The sequence below is a fragment of the Lingula anatina genome, chromosome 9, assembly GCF_051362555.1.
Source record: "Lingula anatina isolate TDL-2025a chromosome 9, LinAna3.0, whole genome shotgun sequence".
Lineage (NCBI taxonomy): Eukaryota > Metazoa > Brachiopoda > Lingulata > Lingulida > Lingulidae > Lingula > Lingula anatina.
Window position 1 is genome coordinate 12,632,275 of NC_141775.1, and position 23,494 is coordinate 12,655,768.

Genomic DNA, 23,494 nt, shown 5'->3' on the forward strand with positions numbered 1-23,494 from the left:
TACATTTCTCCTCGTGAGGAATTTATAGACTCACTCAGGCAGAGAAAGTTTGATTATAATTCCGGCGTCTTCAACGTCACGGCGCATTCACCCTTGGGCACGGCGCCCGACAAAGGGCAGTCTTTATGGGCGTCCGCAGAAAATTTTCCAGGGGGTCAAAGTCATACGGGGAGATAATGATTGGCTGGGTACCCGCAATAAAAATGCAGTTCCAAAATTCAGGGGGGGAGGGTCAAGTGCTCCCATTGACCCCCCCTGGGGAACGCCCAGGGCAGTCTTCGTTGCCATCAAAATTTGTTGAAATAGCGGGCAAAGCGGTGTGGGAACTGCCCGGTTATTTGTCTCAAATTTAAAAAATGGGAATTTAGACAGTGACCTAAAAAGTCAGCGGACACAAATGTTGGAAGCAGTAAAATGAATGTTAAAATTCTGGTTGACGCACTCTCCGAGTACCTGCCCCTGCTATGGCCCCCAGCCAACCTTGCAGGAAATGCTAGAATGCAAGTCCAGCTGTAAATCGTTAGTTTGTCTGAATGCATTGGGAGGGGGATTTTGTTTTGATTACAATAACACTTCATATGGTTCAGCGGTATTGTTACTTTTTAAAAATTAACCAAAATTTTAGCTTGGGATTTTATTGAAAGCGATCTTTCATACTGCCACCTATCGTCAATATAAGCTCAACACGGCGCAGACGATGGAAAATGCTTTTACCAAAATTATAGTTGCCAAAATTTTAGCAACAAGGTAGTAGATCTTAACCTGATATTAGTTTCAACGTTGTTAATATTTTGTGGCAATTCATGCACATTTTGGGGGTCAATTCAAGCTGTTACATCTTTTTCTAACCAGGTTCGTAGAATGTCTAAAATAATAAGAGGGAAGCAAAACCAGTGGCTGACAGTAACACTCAGTGACAGGGAAACTGGCATCCGAGACACCAATTGATGAATTAAAGTTTGCAGATTAATGTTTGCGAGTTGCTTTGACAGTACACATCACTTATTATTATATGTTATGGGTACCTTTTAGTTTTTTAAGAGGTACAGTATCTTTTCACTTTCAGTTCAAGATGATGCAGTGAAGCCAGCATGTTGCATGACCATTTTTTGCCAAAGATTTAAGAAGAGTAATCTCTAAATGAGTTATATCAGTGGTCACATCATATTCGTTCTGATTTGGCTCCTTGCTGTGCTCATAGGTAGGAAAAACTTTTGTTGAATAAATCAGTTAATTCAATGATATTACATACATTATATTTTTCGCCACAACAACATTTAATGCACACAAATGTTTTCATAATTATAGATATTGCAATGAAAATGAGTACACAAGTAGAAATTAATTTAGGTTGGATGATTACGGATTGGTTGATCCACTTCAATAATTATATTGAATTAAACTGTCATTACTTTCTCATGAATGGCCTTGCTGTTTAAGAGTTGAGCTCTCTACTGAGTATCTCTCATCTGCTACAGCTGAAACATTGTTATTTTGTGATTTGAGAGAAAATCTTCAGGATTCTAGCATCAAAGCACAATAAAATTACTTTTTATGGGAAGGGGGGGGGAGTCTTAAGTTTTTTTTTACAACCCTTTACCTCCCTTCTATTCCCCAGTGTATGGACTCATCACTTCCTTTAGTAGACGTGAAATGATCACCTCTCTTATTCTACACTCTCTGCCCCAGTTGATGGACACCTCACTATCCTTTAATTAGTAGACATGATTAACTGATCACCTCCCTGTTATAAGTTATAAACTCCCTGCTCCAGTGGATGGACTCATCACTATCCTTTAAGAAGTAAGGCTCTATTCCCATAGATTTTAGATCGATCTATCCCCGCGGGGAGTCTCACTAGATTACTTTCAGATAATCCGACTTAAATGTCCATCCCGCCTACTACAAGCTGTAAAGGGGGTAATTAACTTTCGTTTCGCACGGCTCACAGCTATTTAGCGTGAACCCCCAGGGAGTTAGGTTGATCTAAAGTAGGTTGATCTAATCTATGGAAATGGGGTGTAAGTTTTGCTCTTTTGGGAACCTTGAGGATGTCATATACTGGCAAAGTACTGTGACCTTGAAATTGACCTTTGACCTACCTTACGTTGACTTAACTTTGATTGTACCATTTTTAGTCATATATATTTTTGGCATATTTTGAAAATTCTTGTTGATTGCATTTTTACAGCTTGTCAAGCACAAAACTGGTGGCTGTGTCCCTTATTTTGTGTATGTGGGGGTCTATACGAATGCGCTTGCTCCAGCTGGTGGTACAATTTTCGGAGGCGGAATCGCCTCTCTGATCCTCTAGTTTTTTAAGGTATTTCACAAGTGCCTGATTTTACAGACATGCTGAAAAATTCAGACCTGCAGTTATGAAAAATTAGCCAGACTGAAGGACATTAAGTTGGGGTGACTGTAAATTGTCTGTAAATTATGTTTTTTATACTGCATTTATAAACACTTAACATGTCTTTCAATGGCAATTCAGAATGGATGATACAAGTACTTACTGAGTCGCCGACTAAATATGGTTGACCATAGTTCAAAAGCGATGCCGCCAATTTTTGATAGTCTCACGCCTCCACATGCACGCATGGTCGTTTGAGCAGATATTCAATCCATTTAAAGTCATGCGGAGTATGAGAGACCATCAAGAACCAATGGCATCACTTTTGAACTTTGGTCGGCCGTATTTAGTTGGCGGATCAGTAAGCACTCAGATCATCCATTCTGATTGGGGCCCAATAATTTTTACTTCCAGTTCCGCCGTAAGTCAACAGAGGGCGTTAACATGGGCATGTTCATCCTGATTGTGAGCGGCAACCTGCCCTATAGCAGCAGCATAATTAAGAAGTCCACGGAGGAGGTGTTTATACTCCAACACTTACCCTGGATAGTAGGAAGCTATGGCATGATTCTCATTGATATCATTGTATCCTTGGAGTGATATTGTTTTATAATTGATGTTAGTAAGAACATTTCCATGCCCTTTACTGTATGATCTATTTAACTGTGAAGGGTGGGGGCCAAAGGGATCTTGCAACTTTTTTGTTATTGATATTATTTTAAGGGATTCTTTTTGCATGATTCATATTTTCAAATCTAAACTTTCTCTTTCTTTTCAGTTCTCAATGTCAAACAGAATAATTTGCACTTTTAAACTCGTTTCAGGTCAAGCATTCAGTCATTGTTGATCTCCCCCCATCAAAGGCAGTATTCAGAACAGATGATTTGCAGGCAAACTGGGGCCCATTTCATGAAGCAGTAGTTAGTTGGAGATTGGTAGTTAGCCTCTCGCTAGTTATGAGAGCCGTTTCACGAAGCTATCACTAGTTCTCTTGCTCGTTATTGTGTCGTTGTTACCATGGATATTTAACGACTGGTCAGACCAGCTGCCGGAAATTGAAGAGTTAGTGCTTTCGCGACACTTTTCTGCAAGAGTTCCACTTCCGGTAAACTGTTTAGAGACTACGGTGAATAACGAGAGAACTAACGACCGAACTTTACAACTGAACTTAGCGATGAGTAAACGACTGCTTCGTGAAACACCCCTAAAGTTTTCTCGTTAGCGAGATAGTTCAGTAGTTAGTTATTCTTACAAACTACTGCTTCGTGAAACGGGCCCCTGGTCTGCAGATCAAATATGGTAGACCCCACTTGAAAGCAATACTGCTAATCCCCTTATGGTCTCACCGCCTACCCAGCTCTGCAGGGGCCTAGTAATTAAACTCCTAGGTTTGATTATTAGGACGACAAGAGTGGGAGTTAAGGGATTTGGCGGCATTGCTTTTAAAGGGGTTGGCCCTATTTGATCCCCATATCAGGAGGTCCACTGATGAACTTGTTCTGAAAACGCCCGTTGTTCAGTTTCCACATCTTTCCTTGATTATGTCCTCAGACATTCTCTCAGTTTTACTATTACCGTGGCAACAAGGCAATACACCTGGATGAAAACACTGAGGATTATGAGAATGAATCAGAGAAACCTTTATTGGATGAAGATGAGCATAGTGTGGAATACTGATATTATTTTGGTGCTAAAAGTTTTGGTTTTAGGTCTTAGAAGTATGAAATTAGCAGTATTTCATCAAAAGAAAAACATGGACTGGAAATTTAAAATTGTACTCATTGCTTTATTAATCTTTATGTACAGCTGCCATATAATTGTGATATTCAAACCTTTTATTAGATTAATTTCTTTTCATTCATTTATATGATAAAGTAGGGTTTAATGTAAATGATGCTGAAATCTGGCTTAAAGGTCTTTAAGAGACGATCGTAATTCTAGACTGAAAGCTGTTTATTTTTCTGAAGCACTTTAAAATGTCATACAAACTGGGTGTTTTAGAGTCATTAAAATTATGTATGACTGATGCTTTACATCCCAGTGGAGCTCTATTTCTCATTGAATTTGAACAAAATTAGATGATATTAGTGATAAACAGGCATTCGTAACTTAGGTGATTTTAATGTTTGACATTCCATTCTACTATGCACGGATGCAAAAGTTAATTAAAAAAAAAATTTTTTTTTTGGGGGGGGGGGTGCTGAGAATGTTATGTATGGTAGTCAAGTTGATATTCTATTAAACTTGAAAAATATTTGTGTTCAGAAAACCGCAAACACTGTCAATCCTTTTTTTTCAAAGATTTCTCCCTTAGTTCAACTACAAATAGTTTATTATGGGAAAGGAAATCTTTGCTATACAGCAGTGAACTGCCTTAAATTATTGGAATGAGCATGATATTCATAGACCTATGGTAAATACTTCCAGAATTCAAACAAAATGGACATTTTTTCCAAAAAGTTGTTTTTTAAATAATACTCCAATACACAGATTCCTCCATGTTTCTTGGATTCCAGTTAGAGTATACTTTTTGTGGGCAGTTAAAAAAATGGAGTAAATAATTGTTTGAATTTAAGAAGTTATTACTATGCCTTTGATATTGTACCTTTTCAGAACAAACAAACAAACATAGTGCAATAACAATTTATTTCAGTCGGAGGGGGCTGGAAAAAAGGCATGTTTATAAAATAATTTTATTTTTTGGTATAGGTTTACTTACTATTGGAAAAAGAAAGAGATAAAACAGGAAGCATTTCAAGTTCAAAAAGTTATTTTTTAAGTCCTGTTTATTCTTATGGTAAAATCTGAAGGTGCTTGCTTGTGTTCACTGTAACTGTGTTAAAAATATTGAATACTATTTTAATGGGGAACATTTTAGGTGGCCTAAAATGAGGAAAAGTAGGGGAAAAAAGAATTTGTCAGGCAATACAATGTAGGTGGAGAACCAAGGGCAGCTGCACTTGAAACTCTTACAAGTAGTAGAAGATGAAATATAATTTATACATAGATGCCGATCATAGTATTTACTGCTTTAAAAAGTTGTATATGCTATGGTTATGTTGACAAAGTAATCAACAGTTGACAAATAAACAATAGAGTTTTAGTCTAATCTGGCTGAAATGTCTTGATGTAGCAGTATTTTACCCTCTACCAGGGTGACTGATAAATTTTTACAGATATTCACAGATCTGTCTCTAGCTAGATAGATGGTCATTTTGGGCTAAAGTCACCCTGTTGAGAAATCCCATGTGGAAACAATTATCTCTGTGCGCGCGCCAAAGGCTTTGTACTCGCTCTGCATGAGCTGAGCTTCACAACAATGTGATAACTGCTCATTACGCAACCAGTCTAAGGCTTTTTATCTGTCACAGAAGAGCAAGTGATTAAAGTCAGAGCAATATTAAAACTGTCTTGATTGCTGTCACGCAGACTAAGACTGGACCTGCTTAGTGGCAGTGCCTGAGCAGTTATGCAGACAATTACCAGGCATGTAATCAGCCTTGAGATTTCTCAACAGGGTGACTCTAGCCCAAAATGACCATCTATCTAGCTAGAGACATATCTGTGAATATGGATCTGTAAAAATCTATCAGTCACCCCGGTAGAGGGTAAGCACTATTTCATCTCTGACAATTCACATACATCAGCTGTCAGAAAGAGTTACTGTATATTTGTATCCAGTGTGGGATGGATCTGCCACCTCAGACCATGTCATAGAAATAAAGAAATTGTGGTGGTAAACTGCAAGCAAGTTACACATGCTACAATTCACTTCTTAATGTTTAAAAGCTGTTAGTATTTTATCTTAATTTTGTGATTAAGTTGTCTTCCCTTGAACTCAAATAACATGAACATATACCAATGAATGCTTTAACATTGCTTTGCTGAATGTATAAGTATATATATCACAGTAAGTTTATTCATGTCAGATCACCTATAGATCTTTAAGGAGTAAATAAGTTATAATACTGATGCATCTATGAAGATCTATGAAGTCATTTTTTTCAAATGTCTATTTTTTTTTCAAAATCCCTGAAGAAGGCCTAGTAGATCTTCATAGATGCATCAGTCTTATACCCTATTTACTGTAAGTTTATAACTTGCTTGCTACATACAAGTAGTAGCAGATACGTATACCCGAGGCTATAGTTTTGATTTATGGTGTAATTATTGCAATTTTGACATCATCAGCATTAAATGTATGTCACTAAAACATGTCGACCATTCTTCATTTGTCCTATAAAAATGAATACAAAACAATGATAAGGTGAAATGACACAGTCGTGGAACTGTGCTTTGGTCTCTCTGGGATGTTCCCCATTTCCACTCCAAGTAATAAGGCAAGGCGATGTTAATGTTTTTGGTTTTCCAGTACATATAGATCTATAGCACTAAACCAGCATTTAAATTATTAGGTTATTTTATATCACTAATCCTTCACACATTAGTTTAAAAACATTTAAATGCCAAACTGATTAATATGCAGGGTTTTCATAAATGCACAGTATTTGTCAGTATAGGGATTTTGTTGTTATTATTAATTAGTTACTATAGTACTTATTTTATTATAGTTATCATCTGTTTTTTCTTATGAAATTTGCTGCTGAAATTTTAGCACTCTTTATGAGCATGAAGTGACATGCTATTGTTAATATTATTATTTTGATTTTTAATTCTTATTGTATTATGGGTGCAGTTACATGTTATTATTATTATTAACAATACCATACAAGTGAGTTGCCCTTAAAGGGAGGTTTTCAAATTAACTGGGGGTTAAGTTGTTCAAGAAGCCAAGTCCAATCATGTTTTGAAAATAAGTTTATTAGGAGACTATGTGAAGTGAATAAATATACTAGTATTTTGCTGGATTGCTAGTAATTTAAAGATGTATTTTTGTCTAAGAAGGAAGTAATTTTTCTTCAGTAAGGAGCTAATATTGAAATTTTTATCTCCAATATTTCAATGTCTGTCTAGAGCATCTTCATGAGGGAACGAGGTCACTCATACAACTTTTATTCTACATTTTACATTGTGACTTCTATGTCATACAATACTAACTAGTATGTGATTTCAAGATAATCTTTATTTCTAAGAACTTCCCATTCTCTCTCTCAGTCTCAGAGTTTTATTTGAAGCCATTTTTATAAACAAAAAGAGACATGATGAAGGAACTATGACATATTATATGTAAATACAGTGTTCATTTAATATACCGATGGAATGTACACAAATCTATTCAAGAACACAATTTCTTGGTTGAGATAATGGTGCAGTACACTTGGAACCATACATTTGCATTCATTTAAACACATTGTACAACTAGAAGAAAATAAATCCACACCAGTCTCACAGATAAGAAAAAACTCTTACCAAGTGAAAGTTTTACAAAAAAAGTCACAGAAGTGATGCTTGGTCTATACCAGTACATAAACAGTAGAAAACATTTTTTATTTAAAAAATTGCTCAAGGTAGACGCGGAGAGAAACAAGTGGTCACAAAACTAGCTAAACAAATGAATATGCTTATCACTGCCATTTTTGTTTGCAGCCATTTTGAACTCCAATATGACTAAAAAAAAAAAAAAGTGCAAAGAATTCTTCCCACACTCCCCTATCATAGGTGAAATTATTATTATGAGGAAAAAGATTTCAAGTAATATGCAGAAGGCAAAAGTAGTGAGCAAGGGAGGGTGTGGGGCAACCAGTGGGGAGTTAATCTATCAAGGTACATCGATTTGGATGTCCCTTTTCTGAGAGTAGAGGTTCTCCTGCCCAAGGTTTCTGCCATAGAGTGGAAATTTATCAAGCCACAACATGAAAGTGTCTGTAGGTCGTACTGTATCATCTACTAAAATAACACCATGATGTTTTCTTGTAAATTACAAAATGATAATAATAATGTATAAATAAAAGATCACAGTCATGGTCACTAAGGGAGTAATTCTGAAAAAAGAAGTCTCATAAAAGGCAAGGTGGTGGACAAGGGAACTGCCCTGGGATGCTGCGGCACACAGTGTAGAGTTAACTTCTCAAGATACACTGATATGGACGTCCCTTATCTAAGGGTGGAGATTCTCCTGCCCAAGGGCTCCACCATTGAGTGGAAATTTATCAATGCAGAAAATAGAACTGTCAGTCTTATTCACTAAATTAACTCAATAATGATCCCAGGAGAAAAGGCTTTGTTGTAAATTGCAAAGCAATATGATAATGAAAAAATAATAAAAGATAACAGCCATGGCCACAGAAAATGGTTTTAAAAAATAGCCTAGTAAAATACAGTGGTGGACCATGGAACTGCCCAGGGATGCTGAGAAACACAGCCATGGTACACTGATATGAACGTTCCTTATCTAAGGGTAGAGATTCTTCTGCCAAAGGGCTCCACCATAGAGTGGAAATTATTATCAATGCAGAAAATGGATTAGCCAGTCTTATTCACTAAAATAACTCAATAATGATCCTAGATTAAAAAGACTTTCTTATAATTTGCAAAGCAATATGAAAATGAAAAATTAATAAAAGATAACAGCCATGGCCACAGAAAATGATTTAAAAAAACCAGCCCTGTAAAATGCAAGGTTGTGGACCATGGAACTGCCCAGGGATTCTGAGGAACACAGCGTAGAGTTAACTTCTCAAGATACACTGATAAGGACATCCTTATCTAAGGGTGGAGATTCTTCTGCCCAAGGGCTCAACCATAGGGTGGAAATTAATCAATGCAGAAAAAAAAAGAAGTGTCAGTTTCAAAAAACCATAAAATGTGAAAGTCTATACTTAACCCAAAAAGTGGGTATTGGTAATTATTACTTTGCATGTCATGCTTTATTTGGAATGCATGTGCAATGTTTTAATTTGATATGTATAAGCATGGTAGCCGTCAGGTTGCATGTCAATTATCATATGTAAATAAAAATCAATCATAAAAGACAAGGCAGAGTCTCACAAGATAGACATAGGTAGAGGGACAGATACACTGATACTTGCAGAGACCTGAATCTTGTACTAAACTGTACAATTGTAGCAAACCATCACCTGGATAATTGGTGAAAGTAATCCTTAATATAAGGAAAACATCTTAAAGGCAAAAGTAGTGGGCAGGGGAACTGTCCTTGGAGGCCAGGACACATAGTGGAGCAACCACTTCCTCAATGCAGACCTACTCTTACCCAAGGGATCCACATTTGAGTGGCGGTACAATCCCAGATAGCATGCATACGTTGGGCCAACGTTGGGGAATGGTTGGTTTGTTGGCACATAGTTGGCGTTGGCAATATTACGTTGGCCCAACGTTGGCCCAACTACATCATTATATGCATAATGTAACTGCAATATGTACACGTTGGCCCAACGTTGGCCCAACCACATCATTTTATGAAATAACGTAACTGCAATATGCACACGTTGGGCCAACGTTGGGCCAACGTAGTCAACGTATGCAATTAACAACCCAATAGTTAATTTGAAAGTGTTTCTGTTCACAACTGAGAAGCACATATACCTATCTTTTGATCATATACATAGTGTTATTAGGCTTAAAAGAAAAATATAATTTTTTTTTCATTATGAGTTTAATTTCCTTGAGTTAAAATCAGTTTTCTGCTTTAATTTATCCTCCAAGCAATAAACATTCATATATAGTACTACTACAAGTACTTCACCTATATAAAGAACTGAATGAAAAAAAATATTTTTCCAATAATGCTGCGAAAACATTATATTTATTATTATTATTATTATTATTATTATTATTATTGAAATCAGACAATTGATTTATACATTGTATATATGATATATAAATTGTAAACCTCATAGTTAGCATCAATTTAAGCTGGACTTGTGATTAAAATAAACTGGTAACTTTCAATAGACCAAATTCATTTCAAGCCAGGTGTTTATCTTAACTGTCAGTTTGACATAAACTGTTTGCCTACAGCATGCTCAATCAGGTCAGTTTAAGCGCGCAACGGTTAAGCCATTTCAAACATCCAAGCCAGAGGGTCAAGAATGTTCTATAAGGAAGAGACTGAAAACATTGATTTCTGGATTAAAAAAGAATACATCTTTTGGAAACTAGAAAGAAAATGAAGAGATAAAGAGACAGGATAAGAAGTGAGCATGTAAGTGTCTTTCAATTTTGTATTTCTCCATATAATTTACTGATGCACCAGGATCCATACAGCCTTGAACAGTATTCAAATTTAGTCCAGCACTTTGATTTTTGTTTGTGACTTTGAAAAGTACTTGCATTGCTATTAGGTTTGAAAAGGGTTTGTATTTCACCATTTTTGCCCTTGGTAAAATATTACTTCAAGCTTGACATATATACAGACAATAATTCACAGATGGGGATAATACCTTTCCCTGAAAATTACTTGAATTAGAGCCTTAATGTCTGTATGAATCCTTGCCAGTGAATTCTGTGATAGAGTTGTTGGTAGTACTAAATAATATAGTATTCAGTTGTACAGTACAGTTGTATGAGATTTTGAACCCTTTAAAACTGAATCCATGGTCAAGTGTACATGGAAGAACTACTAGTAATTTTGCTATAAATTACTGCACACACAGACACTCACTTGTAAAAGTTAAAGATATTAGCTTTTGCCTAACTTAGAGAACATGGGGAGATTATCATATTATATTATAATACACAACTACTAGTATGTATATGAACAAAGTGATGTGGGAAGAGCATGTAAAAATGTTATGCATATGATACATATGCATAATAATTCCAGCATTATATTTCAAGTTAAATTTTTTATATTTAAATTTGTAGATGCAGCACACTCTTTTGTGACTGTTCAGAAAAAGATGTTGAAGATACACCTAACTAATCGTGCTTTGCCAAAGATCATGCAGGCGCAGGACACTGGAAAGATCGAGAGAGAAAAAATGAAGATTGCATTCATATGACCACTGATTTTATTTGAAGAGACAATGTCTGAGATTTTGCCTGAAGAAAGAGACTTTATGTGATTTTATAGACTTACTAGTAACTTATCTACTTAATGACAGTTCTTTTGAATTTTAAACACCTTGCCTGATATTAATCAAGGGTTTCTGGATTCAAATTTAATTTAATGAAGATTTTTTAAAAATAATCGTGAATCTTGGATTGGGTGAAAAATACCATAATAGTGAAAAAAACTGCCTTGACTCCAGGAATAAGGTGGGAAGTTCTTTCACAGGACTGGTAATAATTTTCTTGACATGAATCATTAAACAATTCATATAAAATACATTTATGATTGTTTAAATTTAATATTATAATATTTTTATAAAAAAAGTTTCTTTGAGATGTCTTTTTGTATTATTTTCCCATTCACATCACATTATATAGTTGGTTGAAGGTATTGTTCAGTGTAATGTTATGAATTAATTAAACAGTTTAAAATATATCACTAATCTTTTTGTTTCTACTGCAACACAGGCAGATCAAGTCCTCTGAAGAATTCATCCATTAATTACCTTGCTAATTTTTCAGTTATACCTTGCAGTCTGCAGATTTCAGATGCTTAAGATATTTCATCAGGACATTGATCTGCCTGTGCATCAGACATGTTATTACAGTGCCCTACTATGTACTGTATGTGATTCTGGATAAAATTATTTTGCCATTGGTTCAATGATGTAAATCACTGTGCCCCTGGTTTTAGGTTGGGTCATTAATCATTGTGCAAATTGCAGATACCAGTTGGCCTACCGTTGGCCCAATGTTAATGCAATGTTGGTTTGAGGTTGGGTAATCGTTGGGTCGATGTTGGTTATTAGTAGAACCAACGTAAATACACTGTTGGTTACAGGTTGGATAATTGTTGGGCCAACGTTGAATATTAGTTGGCCCAATGTAGGGCCAACGTAGTTTGGTTGGGAATATGTTGGCAATGCGTTAGCATTGATATTGACCAACGTTGGGCCAACGTTGGCCAAATACGTTCAGCCAACCGTTGGCCAAAGTGAGCACTTAGATGGAAACCCAACGTTGGGCCAACGTATGCATGGTCAACCAAGGCAACGTTGGGCCAACGTTGGCCCAACGTTTGCATGCTATCTGGGATGGCTGTGGGCAGGGGAACTGTCCTTGGAAGCTGCGACACAGTGAGACAACCACATCCTCAATGCAGACCTACTCTCACCTAAGGGATCCGCATTTGAGTGGCGGTACAATGGCTGTGGGCAGGTGAACTGTCCTTGGAAGATGGGACACACAGTGAGACAACCACATCCTCAATGCAGACCTACTCTCACCTAAGGGATCAGCATTTGAGTGGAGGTACAATGGCTGTGGGCAGGTGAACTGTCCTTGAAAGCTGGGATACACAGTGAGACAACCACCTCCTCAATGCAGACCTACTCTTACCCAAGGGATCCACATTTGAGTGGAGGTACAATGGCTGTAGGCAGGGGAACTGTCCTTGGAAGCTGCGACACACAGTGAGACAACCACATCCTCAATGCAGACCTACTCTCACATAAGGGATCCGCATTTGAGTGGCGGTACAATGGCATGGGCAGGTGAACTGTCCTTGGAAGATGGGACACACAGTGAGACAACCACATCCTCAATGCAGACCTACTCTCACCTAAGGGATCAGCATTTGAGTGGAGGTACAATGGCTGTGGGCAGGTGAACTGTCCTTGGAAGCTGGGATACACAGTGAGACAACCACCTCCCAATGCAGACCTACTCTTACCTAAGGGATCAACATTTGAGTGGAGGTACAATTGGCTGTGGGCAGGGGAACTGTCCTTGGAAGATGGGACACACAGTGAGACAACCACCTCCTCAATGAGGACCTACTCTTACCCAAGGGATCCACACATGAATGGTGGTACAATGGCTGTGGGCAGGGGAACTGTCCTTGGAAGATGGGACACACAGTGAGACAACCACCTCCTCAATGCAGACCTACTCTTACCCAAGGGATCCACATCTGAGTGGCGGTACAATGGCTGTGGGCAGGGGAACTGTCCTTGGAGTCTGGGACACACAGTGGGACAACCACCTTCCCAATGCAGAAAGGGATAAAGACAGTAACTAGGCTGTTCTTCTTGTTCATGTCTTCCATGTAAAATTTCAGAATGGCCTTCCAGTTGGTCTGTTAACTTAAGATGCTTTGATTGTCATTTGTACATCCAAGGCGGAAATCAATAATTCACTTTTCGATCAGTGTCTATAAAAGAGTTCTTATGACGTTCTATACTATAGTGGCAGTAGTTCCATTGTGGTAGCAATCCTGGTCCCAATTTCATCAACACTAGACAGCACTATCCTCTGTGTCATTAAGCCTGACATGACAAAAAATTTGGCAATCACATCCAGAGTCAGAGATCTATGTACTAAGTTTATAGCATCATCAATTCTATTTTAAAAATATATGTGGTCATTCTACGAGAATTTCTGTTGCCAAAAGAAATCTGAAAGAAAAAAGTATTAGTTCATACATTAAAACCACAGCAGATGTCATTATGAATTACAGCAGAAAAAAAAAACTTGGAAGTCAAATTAACAGTAACATCACTGAGAGCATCCGAGTCTAAGTCCACTGCTGACATTAGTACTGACACAACCAGATTTATCAGTTCAGCCTCATAGTCCAAATTTCGCATAGAGACAGATGAAAACAAAATGGCAAAGAACACTAACAATGTATTGTTTTTTTTTTTTTTTTTTTTTTTCAACGTCGTCCTACTGTACGTACTGAGGCATATGGTAAAATAAATAGTCAAAAGCACATTGCATCGTGATGAGAACGTCTAGAGCGCAGCTGAAACAATCTTTATAACATGTGTCCTTCACCTTTTTGGTCCAGATGTACTCCCATCTCGTCAAAATAAAGCTTGAATGACGTTTTACAAAGACTCAAATTGCTCCCACGAAGTCTACGGTTTTTCAGCCTCATCATTTCATTGTTAGTGTAGCGTTTCCGACTTTTTACAGTTTTCACACTGAAGAAAGAATTCAATGGCATTTTACGGGAAATTAATCAAAGTATTGCCTCAGTTTTCGGCCTTACAAGCTCACGGTACCCTTACCGCTGGTAAGGCCTCATAGCAGTATGGGGGGCGTCTCGATAGTCCGAAGGTTCATTGGTCCGAAGGTTCATTGGTCCGAAAAGTGGTAACATTTTCGTCGATTTTTTTAATCAAGGGTTCATTGGTCCGAAGGTTCTATAGTGAACATTCGGACTATTGAACCTTCGGACTATCGCTACGGCCCCGCAGTATGTACAAAAAAACTTGAGACACTTAAGTACCTCGAGATGTCCACGTTCTGACAATCTCTGTGGGTCCTCCGTTGTACCTTGTAGTATGTAAATCCAATTAAAAGTGTTTTCGTGTACCTTCAGGCACGAAGTTCATAAAGTTTTGGTCACTTTATTTCAGCTTCCTCCTGCACCGACACAACAGCACGCCATATTGTGGTACACTTGCGGAAAGGACGACCACCTTTTCAAGGTCGACCTCGAAATGGAGTTGACCTGTTTCACGTTTCCAATGTAAACTTTTAGCGCCCTCGGGTGACGAGTTGTGAAAAATGGTGTTTGATCCATGTAGGCAACCTAGCTCCAGTTTATGTTTTACAAGCATTTGGCCATCCATTTGCGCTTCTGACGAATTTGGCCTACCTTTGCCCTAAAACCTACTTGAATAAATATTTGAGAAATTTTATAATTATAGTATTTTATAGCAATAAAAATATATTTAAAAATCACGTATTGTTTTATATTTTTTAATTATTAGTAGTATTATATTTTCGCCCTTAATCAAAATACATACATGAATTACATTAAAAGGAAAAAATGTTTTTTACTTATTTTTTTCTCAATTTATTTATTTTTATTTCTTTTGAGGAAGAGGTTAAGGTGTACAGAGGCCTTGAAGTCGTTTGTGTGATGCAAAAATGAAATAAATGACTGGTAACTGTTTGATGTTCCCAGAGTGAATGACGCCTATTCGTTTTGCGGTTCATTTTTCATTTCCAGTCTTGTATTTTTGACTTGAGCTGCAATTTATTTATTTATTTTTATTTTATCATTTTTTGTCCTCTCCCAGGAGTGTTTGGAACACCAGAGCTCGAGCATGTCATCCATAAAATAATAAATAAACAAAACAAAGAAATAAAAATAAAAAAATAAAAAAATTGATAAAAAAAATAAGTAAAAAACATTTTTTCCTTTTAATGTAATTCATGTATGTATTTTGATTAAGGGCGAAAATATAATACTACTAATAATTAAAAAATATAAAACAATACGTGATTTTTAAATATATTTTTATTGCTATAAAATACTATAATTATAAAATTTCTCAAATATTTATTCAAGTAGGTTTTAGGGCAAAGGTAGGCCAAATTCGTCAGAAGCGCAAATGGATGCCCAAATGCTTGTAAAACATAAACTGGAGCTAGGTTGCCTACATGGATCAAACACCATTTTTCACAACTCGTCACCCGAGGGCGCTAAAAGTTTACATTGGAAACGTGAAACAGGTCAACTCCATTTCGAGGTCGACCTTGAAAAGGTGGTCGTCCTTTCCGCAAGTGTACCACAATATGGCGTGCTGTTGTGTCGGTGCAGGAGGAAGCTGAAATAAAGTGACCAAAACTTTATGAACTTCGTGCCTGAAGGTACACGAAAACACTTTTAATTGGATTTACATACTACAAGGTACAACGGAGGACCCACAGAGATTGTCAGAACGTGGACATTTCGAGGTACTTAAGTGTCTCAAGTTTTTTGTACATACTGCTATGAGGCCTTACCAGCGGTAAGGGTACCGTGAGCTTGTAAGGCCGAAAACTGAGGCAAATCAAAGTACAACCATCTTAGTTTTCGCTCCTAATGAAGAATAGACTCACTGCAGAGAAAGTTTGATATTAATCCCGGCGTCTTCAACGTCGTGACGTATTTCACGCTCAGCTAATGTGCTAGCTTTTCCTGGAAAATTGAGTACTAATGTGCTGGCTTTTCCTGGAAAATTGAGTACAGCACTCGATAGAGGGCATTCATTGCCATCAAGATTTTTCAAATGATTGAAATAGTAGGCAAAGGGGTGTGGGAACTGTCCAGTAATTTGTCTCAAATTCAACAGACGACCTAATAAGTTAGCAGACACAAATTTAGGAAATTGTTGGACACAAATGTACAAGAAAATGTTGGAAGTACGAAAATGATTGAAAAAATACTGGTAGACGCACTCTCCGAGTACCTGCCACTGCTACGTATGGGCCCTAGCTAACCTTGCTGGAAATGCTAGAATGCAGTTCCAATTGTAACTCGTAAGTTTGTCAAAATGCATCGGGAGGTGTTTTTTCTTTTGATTACAATAACAATTCTTATGGTTCAGCGATTACTTTTGAGACATTAACTTGAATTTTACTTTGGAATTTTATTTAAAACGATATTTCATACTGCCACCTATCGTCAATATAAGCACAACACCACGGCGCAGACGATGGAAAAGTTTTAGTTGCCAAAAGTATAAAGTTAGCAACAAGGTAGTAAACCTAAAAGAATTTTTAACGCTGTTGAATTTTTTCCTCAATTTAAGAACGTTTTGGGGGATAAGTCAACCTGAAACATCTTTTTCTCGCCTTTTTCGTAAAAAATTAAGAGTGAAGCATCATCAGCGATAGCACGAAAATTCATGCGTAGCACTCCTATTGACAGTTCTGAAATGCTACTGGCTGTGCACATTACAGTTTATAGATTAAGGTTTGTGAGTTGCTTTGACAGTACACAGCACTTAGTATTGAATGTTATGGGTACACTAGGCAAATGAAAAGAGGTGTCTTTTTCACTTTCAGTCCAAGATGATGCAGTGAAGCCAGCATGTTGTCCATGTTTTGCCAAAAAATTAAGAAGAATAATCTCTCAGTGAATTTTATCAGTGGTCACATCATAGTAGTTCCGTTTTGGCTCCTAGCCGTGCTCATAGGTAGGAAAACTTTTGTTGAATAAATTAATTAAATCAATGATATTTCATACATTATATTTTTTGCCACAACAACATCAATTAAATGCACCCCCAATGTTTTCATAATTATAGATATTTCAGTGAAAATCATGTGTAGAAATGAATTTAGGTTAGATGAATGATTACAGATTGAATGATCCACTTTAATAATTATTGAATAAAACTGTCAGTACTTTCTCATGAATGGCTAGCTTGCTCTTTTAGAGTTGAGCTCTCTATCTCTCATCTGCTTCAGCGGAAACAGTTAAACTAATGAATGTGGACTGGTGCCAGAAAATTAAATTACACAAAATGTCATTGTTATATTGTGGTTTCAAGGAAAATTAAGGATTCTAGCATCAGACAATGGGGGTGTGGATCTTACTAGTTAGTTACCACAAGGAGTTATAACAGAAGGAGATTACACGCGTGGGGGCGGAGCCCGTATTACGGTCTCTCATTGGTCGGAATGAATAGAACCCATAGAACAACGCTTTCTGTTACTCTCGTTTAAATCTCGTTTGTCAGAATAGTTCCCTTTGTCTGTCGTTTGGAGAGGACAGAAACAGAAACGTAGTCAAAAGTTTCTTAAAATGAGAGAATTACAGAGTGCAGAGGATATAACGTTGCATAAGGTTTTCAAAAACAGGTAAGTGCTTTTAAATGCATAACTACACGAAATATGAAGATAAATTGCAACTTTTATGCCGTAGGGTCTCACTGTGTAAGTGACCAGCTACACGTTGATCTCGCGAGGTGGTGTGTGGAGAATAAATATAGCACGAAAAATATTTCCCACTTGATATTACTAGCTACACATTCTTCATACTTGTAATGTTTTTAGTCCTTGTGTCATTCCACATCGTCTTTTTCATTAAATAATAAAAAAAAAAAAAACTTGTTATGCAAGTAATTTTTTGCCTATTTTTTTTCTTTCTTATTTTACTTTTCTACAGATAAATATTTATCAAAAAATTATTATTTGATTTAATGTCAATGATTTAAAACATTAGAAAATACACATGAAAACACGAATAATGGTTTATATTTCTATTATTTTACTTCGGTCTGACAGATTTTGTTTCGGTCTGACAAAATTTTCAGGCTTGTCAGACCGAATGTCTGACAGATTTTTTGGCCTTTCGTAAAGTCTGGAGTAGTGGCCATAAGATATCGAAACTGAAAACTGTCTCTAATTCGGGAACCGTTTATGCTAGAGATCCATTCTTTTTTGCATTTTGTAGAGCATGTAAAGCCAAACACTGGGGGTGGTCTCCGTTTTTTTTTTTTTTTTTGTATTCCATACGGTTTTCGAGTTACGCTGTATCAAAAAGTACCTATTGGTGGTGGAACCAAAATGTGCAGTACGGTAATGGATAGTAAATTTTGAACCCTGGAAAAATAAAACATAAGGCTTGGCGAGGCAGACAACTTGTGGTCAAAAATGACATTATTTCATCAAATTTGAACATCTGGAACTTCAGAGCACCTCCCATTTCAAGAATTTTGACCAAAATGACCTTTTCTTTATTTTATTTAGTTTTTTCTGTAGAAAATTTATGGCACATTATTGTAACTACAAAATTATAACATTTAGTCCCTTATATCTCCAAAACTGGCAGAGATAGGTCCATAGTGACTATTAAAGTTGAAAAGGAAATCATATACTGGCAATCTAAATGTGACCTTGAAATTGACCTTTGACCTACTTTTCATCATGAATTGAACTTTTCTAATTTTTGTTCCCTTTTATCTCCAAAACTGGCAGAGATAGGTCCATAGTTACTTTTGAACTTAAATAGGAAGTCATATACTGGCAATCTAAATGTGACCTTGAAATTGACCTTTGACCTACTTTTCATCATGAATTGAACTTTTCTAATTTTTGTTCCCTTTTATCTCCAAAACTGGCAGAGATAGGTCCATAGTTACTTTTGAACTTAAATAGGAAGTCATATACTGGCAATCTAAATGTGTCCTTGAAATTGACCTTTGACCAACTTTACACCATAAACTGAACTTTGCAACTTTTTAAAGCTTTTATTTTCAAAACTGGCAGAGATACGCCCATAGTTACTATTGAACTTGAATAGGAAGTCATAGGAGGCAATTTACTGTGACCTTAAAGGACAATGGTCATATAAAAATCCATTTCTCGAATTTTGAAGATTCAGCACTCAATCTATACACTAGATCCCCGCCATTAAAAAATTATAAAAACAAACTATTAGTAGTAAAAAAGCGTTTTAGTAAACCTCACCTCAATATGCATAAATGAAGCAACAGATCTGGGTCACGCGGTACTGTGACGACAATTGGGATAAAGGTCTACGAGACTCAACTGAGCTGCATGGTGCAAACAGACAGAATGATTTTGGAAAGTTATGTTGAACGGAGTTGAGCAATTTTCTTTATGCCTCAGTGTGTTGCTGTGGGATTCACCAAAATTGCAGCACTTGACTATCTTTCTTTATCTGTGACGGTCTCCATGACTAACTTACTAACTTCGGTGACAATAGTTGAGATCCTCGCGATCTCGGTCACCTCAGGTGTTTTAGATCATATCAAAAGCTGATAGTCTTTTAGATACTGTCATCAGTTGGCAAGCTTACTAATTGCTGATGCATTTTTAAATTCATTGTAGTTGACCAAGAGCTGGTTAACAATAAAACCTGTTAATTATGCACCGCTGCAATTCCCAAGCCAGGTAATAACAGGTATGAAACTCGTCTTGGTGGGCTTTCATATTTTTCAATATATCTCATTTATTTCATGGGGTTATTTTATTGGTATTTGTAAATGACGTTAAATATCAATACTTAAACAATTAAGTTCAAACACGGTCGCGAACAATAATAAAAGAAATTGCTCTCAGGGTAACTTGAAGCTTCCGTGGAAGACAACGTGTTGAGGAAAAACAGAGAGAAGAGCGTTATATTAAAGAAAAAAATGGGAACTGCTGTAATAAAATGGTTCGTTATCCTAATTCGTTTATGCATTGAGGATTTGTTTCTGAAGATTATTTCATCTGAAATATAAAATACATATATATAAATAATTTAAAAGATTGATCATTTTATAACTTGAAACGCAAATTCTGCGTCAGTACGCAATTTTTTTTTTTTTTTTTTTTTTTTTTTTTTTTTTTTTTTTTTTTTGCAAATTTGTAAGCTTAGAACACCGTGCTATAAAGATCTACTCAAGAAAAAATTTGCTTGGGTAAAATTGAGTACGGAATGAACTGGAGACACTTGGCTTGTCATTAAGTTTACACGAAAATATGTCAGGTAACTTTATACTGTCTTTGAAAGAGTAAAGATTGAAAGATAATTTTAGACAAACTTTGACGGAGGAAATACCTACAAAGAGTAATGGGCTATTTCGCCAACATCTTGTTGAAAATTTTACACTGCAATTCTATTTAAATAAGCTAAGGAACTAATTGCCAAATTTATACTCTCATCATATAACAGGGGGGTAACTAGACCTGCAAAAATTGTACGCACATATTTTAAAAAATTACAAGCACATACAGCAAAATGTAGACTTACGCAAAACATGAAGGACATGTACCTCAAATGTACCTCATATAGTAGCTTAATTTCCATTAATAATAAAATCATCATTTAAGTCAAAAATATTCTCGCGATTTAATAACAATTCTAATTTACCCAGAACGGTATATTTATTTTAAAGGCGGTTAACTGAAATATAGCTTTATGATTTGTTTGTGAAAACTGCCCATGTCACCCTGTTAGTTTGGAGGTCTAAGCTGGATCAAGTCCGTGATAAAATTCCGATGAAGTTGTGCAGGAAAAATTCTTCCCTTCTTTCTCTAGCTCCTCGATAAACCTGGTGTTCAGATTTTATCTAGTACCCCCAGGTCTACGGGAGCTGCTCTTTGTAACTAACGCACAGGTAGATTTTTACCTGAGATAACTGGAGTAAAGCTTAGTTAGTTAGTTAGTTAATTTTATTCCCATATAAGCAAAACGAATTACATTGCGCGGGCAAAGATTTTGTTGTATACGGGTTTGACCTTTCTTTCGTTTTTCTTTAATATTTAGTTAAACACATTCTTATACATCTGCATACGTCATTGAAAACCCTTTCTAAGTTTGTAAAGTCTATTGTAGGGAATTTGTTGCGGCAAATAGCCGTATAAATACAATCACATATTGCGTGTTTCTCCGTTTGTATGTTGCCGCACTCACAGAGTCTTTGTTCGCGTGGCTTTTTCGCCCATCTGCCTGTCTCGATAGCCAGACTGTGTGCAGATAATCTTAATCTAGTGGCTGGGATTCTGTCCTCCTCCCGAACCGCCCCTTCGTACATGGCGTGTACGCTCACACTGGGGTTTATCTCGGTATAAAACACACTTTTACTACTTCGGGAGTTCTTAATAGCTAACTGTCTCTTAGTGATGTCAGAGATACAAATGTCATCAACCTCGTTTAGCACGTTGGTCAAGTAATTGGCGCCCTTCGTCCGGGCATTTTTACAGAGTGTCCACACAGTCATCAGGGGGTCGTCTGGTAGATCTGATCTTTCAGAAAGTACTTTGGACATAAATGTTTTCTGCGTTTTCTTAACTCTGGCTGACAACGAAGGAACACCGAGCTCTGCCAATACGAGGTCGTTAGGCGTCGATGTCCTAACTCCCAGTAGGATTTTTAATGCTGCCAGGTATATAACATTGGCTGGCATAGCGCCGCCGCACAGCCATGCCTCACTGCCATACAAAATGGAGCTCATAAGAGCGGCGTCAAGCACTTTACGTTTTATCCAAAAAGGGAAGTCCTGGTTTTTTTTGTATAAATGCGGCAAATTTGAATAAATGTGAATGTTTGTGTAATACCTGTTCTTTTACGGAGGTGGAGACTTTGCCGTCCTGGCTAAACACAGCGCCTAAGTATGTATATAATTCGCAATTTTCCACATTGTAGCCTGGCACATGAATTGTCTCCCGGTCGCTAGCGTCACCGTTGATAACCATAAACTGTGTCTTTGTTTCATTAATTACCATCCCAGACTGCAAACAAAAGTTTTTTAAGATGTTAAATTTGTGCGTGATCCCTTCTCTGGTTGTGGAAAGTAAAATAGTATCGTCCATAAGAAGTAGGGCGTGCAGTCGGCCGAGGTAGCCGTCCGGCTGACACTGATCACGCAGGTCGCGCACTAATTGGTCGATGTACATAGTGAATAGAAAACAGCTCGACGGTGATCCTTGGAGTACTCCTATTTTAGTTGAAATCATCGCGGTCCCGAGTGCTAGTTTTGTATTCGAGTACATAGCTGCGATGGCGGCGGTCATCGCGTGACCGCACCCCCGGCTGCACAAGGCTTTAATGAGGGAGTCCCTTGGAAGTTTGTCATACGCTTTAGTAAAGTCCACTTAGATAATGTACAGTTTTTGACGTTTGCACATTGCGTAATCGATCAATAAACGGAGAGTGAGAATATGTTCGGAGCAGCTTCTGCCTTTTTGGGCCCCTGCTTGTTCTCTGTGAGGTTTAAACCATTTTTCGAGCCGTTTAAACAATACAAGGTCGTACAACTTGGCAAACGTGTCCATAATCGAGATCCCCCTATAATTTCCGCAGACGTCCCGTGCGCCTTTCTTGAATAAAACTACTAGTCTCGACACAGTCCATGTAGTTGGCACAACTGTGTTAACAAATATTAGGTTAAATATAATGGTGATAAAAATTAACCACTTGGCGGAGAATGCTTTCAGTACCCCCGGGGGGGGGGGGGGGGGGGATTCTGATGGACCACCGCTCTTGTCACTTTTTACGCACCTTATAGCATCCACTATCTCCCCTGGATTTATAGGATCGTCGGTGATTGGGACGTAGGGGCACGCGATCTCGTTGGGAGCCGGTTCCGCTCCGGCTGGGGCTAGTAGATTCTCGAAGTGCACTTTAAAATCTGATTCGCTGGGGGTTATGTTCTCAGGTTCGCTCCGCGACTTAACGGTTCCGTTCCAATTTATTCTCTGCCACAAGGCTCTTGAGTCATGAATCATTGCGATGTCCATGGACTAGAAGTTCTGTCTGTCGCATTATTGGTTTGACTGGTCGATGCTGCGGTTAATGCCTCGCGCATCTTTAGATCTAATTCGTTACAGATTTTGTTCACATCGAAATTTTCTGTATCAATATCAGGTGGGTCG

The 23,494-nt window shown here is 37.3% G+C and overlaps 2 protein-coding genes and 2 long non-coding RNA genes across 6 annotated transcripts in view; 3 read left to right on the forward strand and 1 right to left on the reverse strand.

Moving 5' to 3' along the window:
• The first annotated feature begins 662 nt into the window (after positions 1-662).
• On the forward strand, positions 663-7,467 carry LOC106159272 (lysosomal amino acid transporter 1-like). 2 transcript variants are annotated; one of them, XM_086994906.1, is made up of 5 exons: positions 663-747; positions 1,067-1,201; positions 2,192-2,323; positions 2,768-2,938; positions 3,905-7,467. In XM_086994906.1, the coding sequence occupies exons 4-5, from the start codon at positions 2,798-2,800 to the stop codon at positions 4,028-4,030; spliced, it is 267 nt and encodes an 88-aa protein (XP_086851032.1). In that variant the 5' UTR covers positions 663-747; positions 1,067-1,201; positions 2,192-2,323; positions 2,768-2,797; the 3' UTR covers positions 4,031-7,467. The 2 variants fall into 2 exon arrangements, with proteins under 2 accessions (XP_086851032.1, XP_086851031.1); XM_086994905.1 differs by lacking the exon at positions 2,192-2,323.
• A 2,443-nt stretch (positions 7,468-9,910) lies between these two features.
• LOC147759927 (uncharacterized) lies at positions 9,911-11,759 on the forward strand. Its single transcript, XR_015330981.1, has 2 exons — positions 9,911-10,475; positions 11,138-11,759. It is a non-coding gene; the product is annotated as an uncharacterized LOC147759927 (long non-coding RNA).
• Positions 10,596-17,652, reverse strand: LOC147759928 (uncharacterized). 2 transcript variants are annotated; one of them, XR_015330983.1, is made up of 3 exons: positions 16,186-17,652; positions 14,162-14,360; positions 10,596-13,779 (listed from the first exon to the last, which is right to left on the reverse strand). It is a non-coding gene; the product is annotated as an uncharacterized LOC147759928 (long non-coding RNA). The 2 variants fall into 2 exon arrangements; XR_015330982.1 differs by lacking the exon at positions 16,186-17,652 and adding an exon at positions 14,619-15,001 and having other exon boundaries at positions 14,162-14,310.
• Positions 17,653-17,841: 189 nt separating this feature from the next.
• The window catches only part of LOC147759929 (clotting factor C-like), a 64,043-nt gene continuing 58,390 nt past the window's right edge, over positions 17,842-23,494 (forward strand). Inside the window, exon 1 of the mRNA XM_086995616.1 lies at positions 17,842-17,968. Coding sequence (XP_086851742.1) covers positions 17,913-17,968 — 56 coding nt within the window. The 5' untranslated portion in view covers positions 17,842-17,912. The remainder of the gene's footprint in view (positions 17,969-23,494) is intronic.

Coding starts and splice junctions, on each gene's coding strand:
- LOC106159272 (XM_086994906.1), top strand. CDS start 2,798: ATGGGCATGTTCATCCTGATTGTGAGCGGCAACCTGCCCTATAGCAGC. Junction 2,939..3,904: donor TGATTCTCATTGATATCATT/GTATCCTTGGAG, acceptor TTATGTCCTCAG/ACATTCTCTCAGTTTTACTA.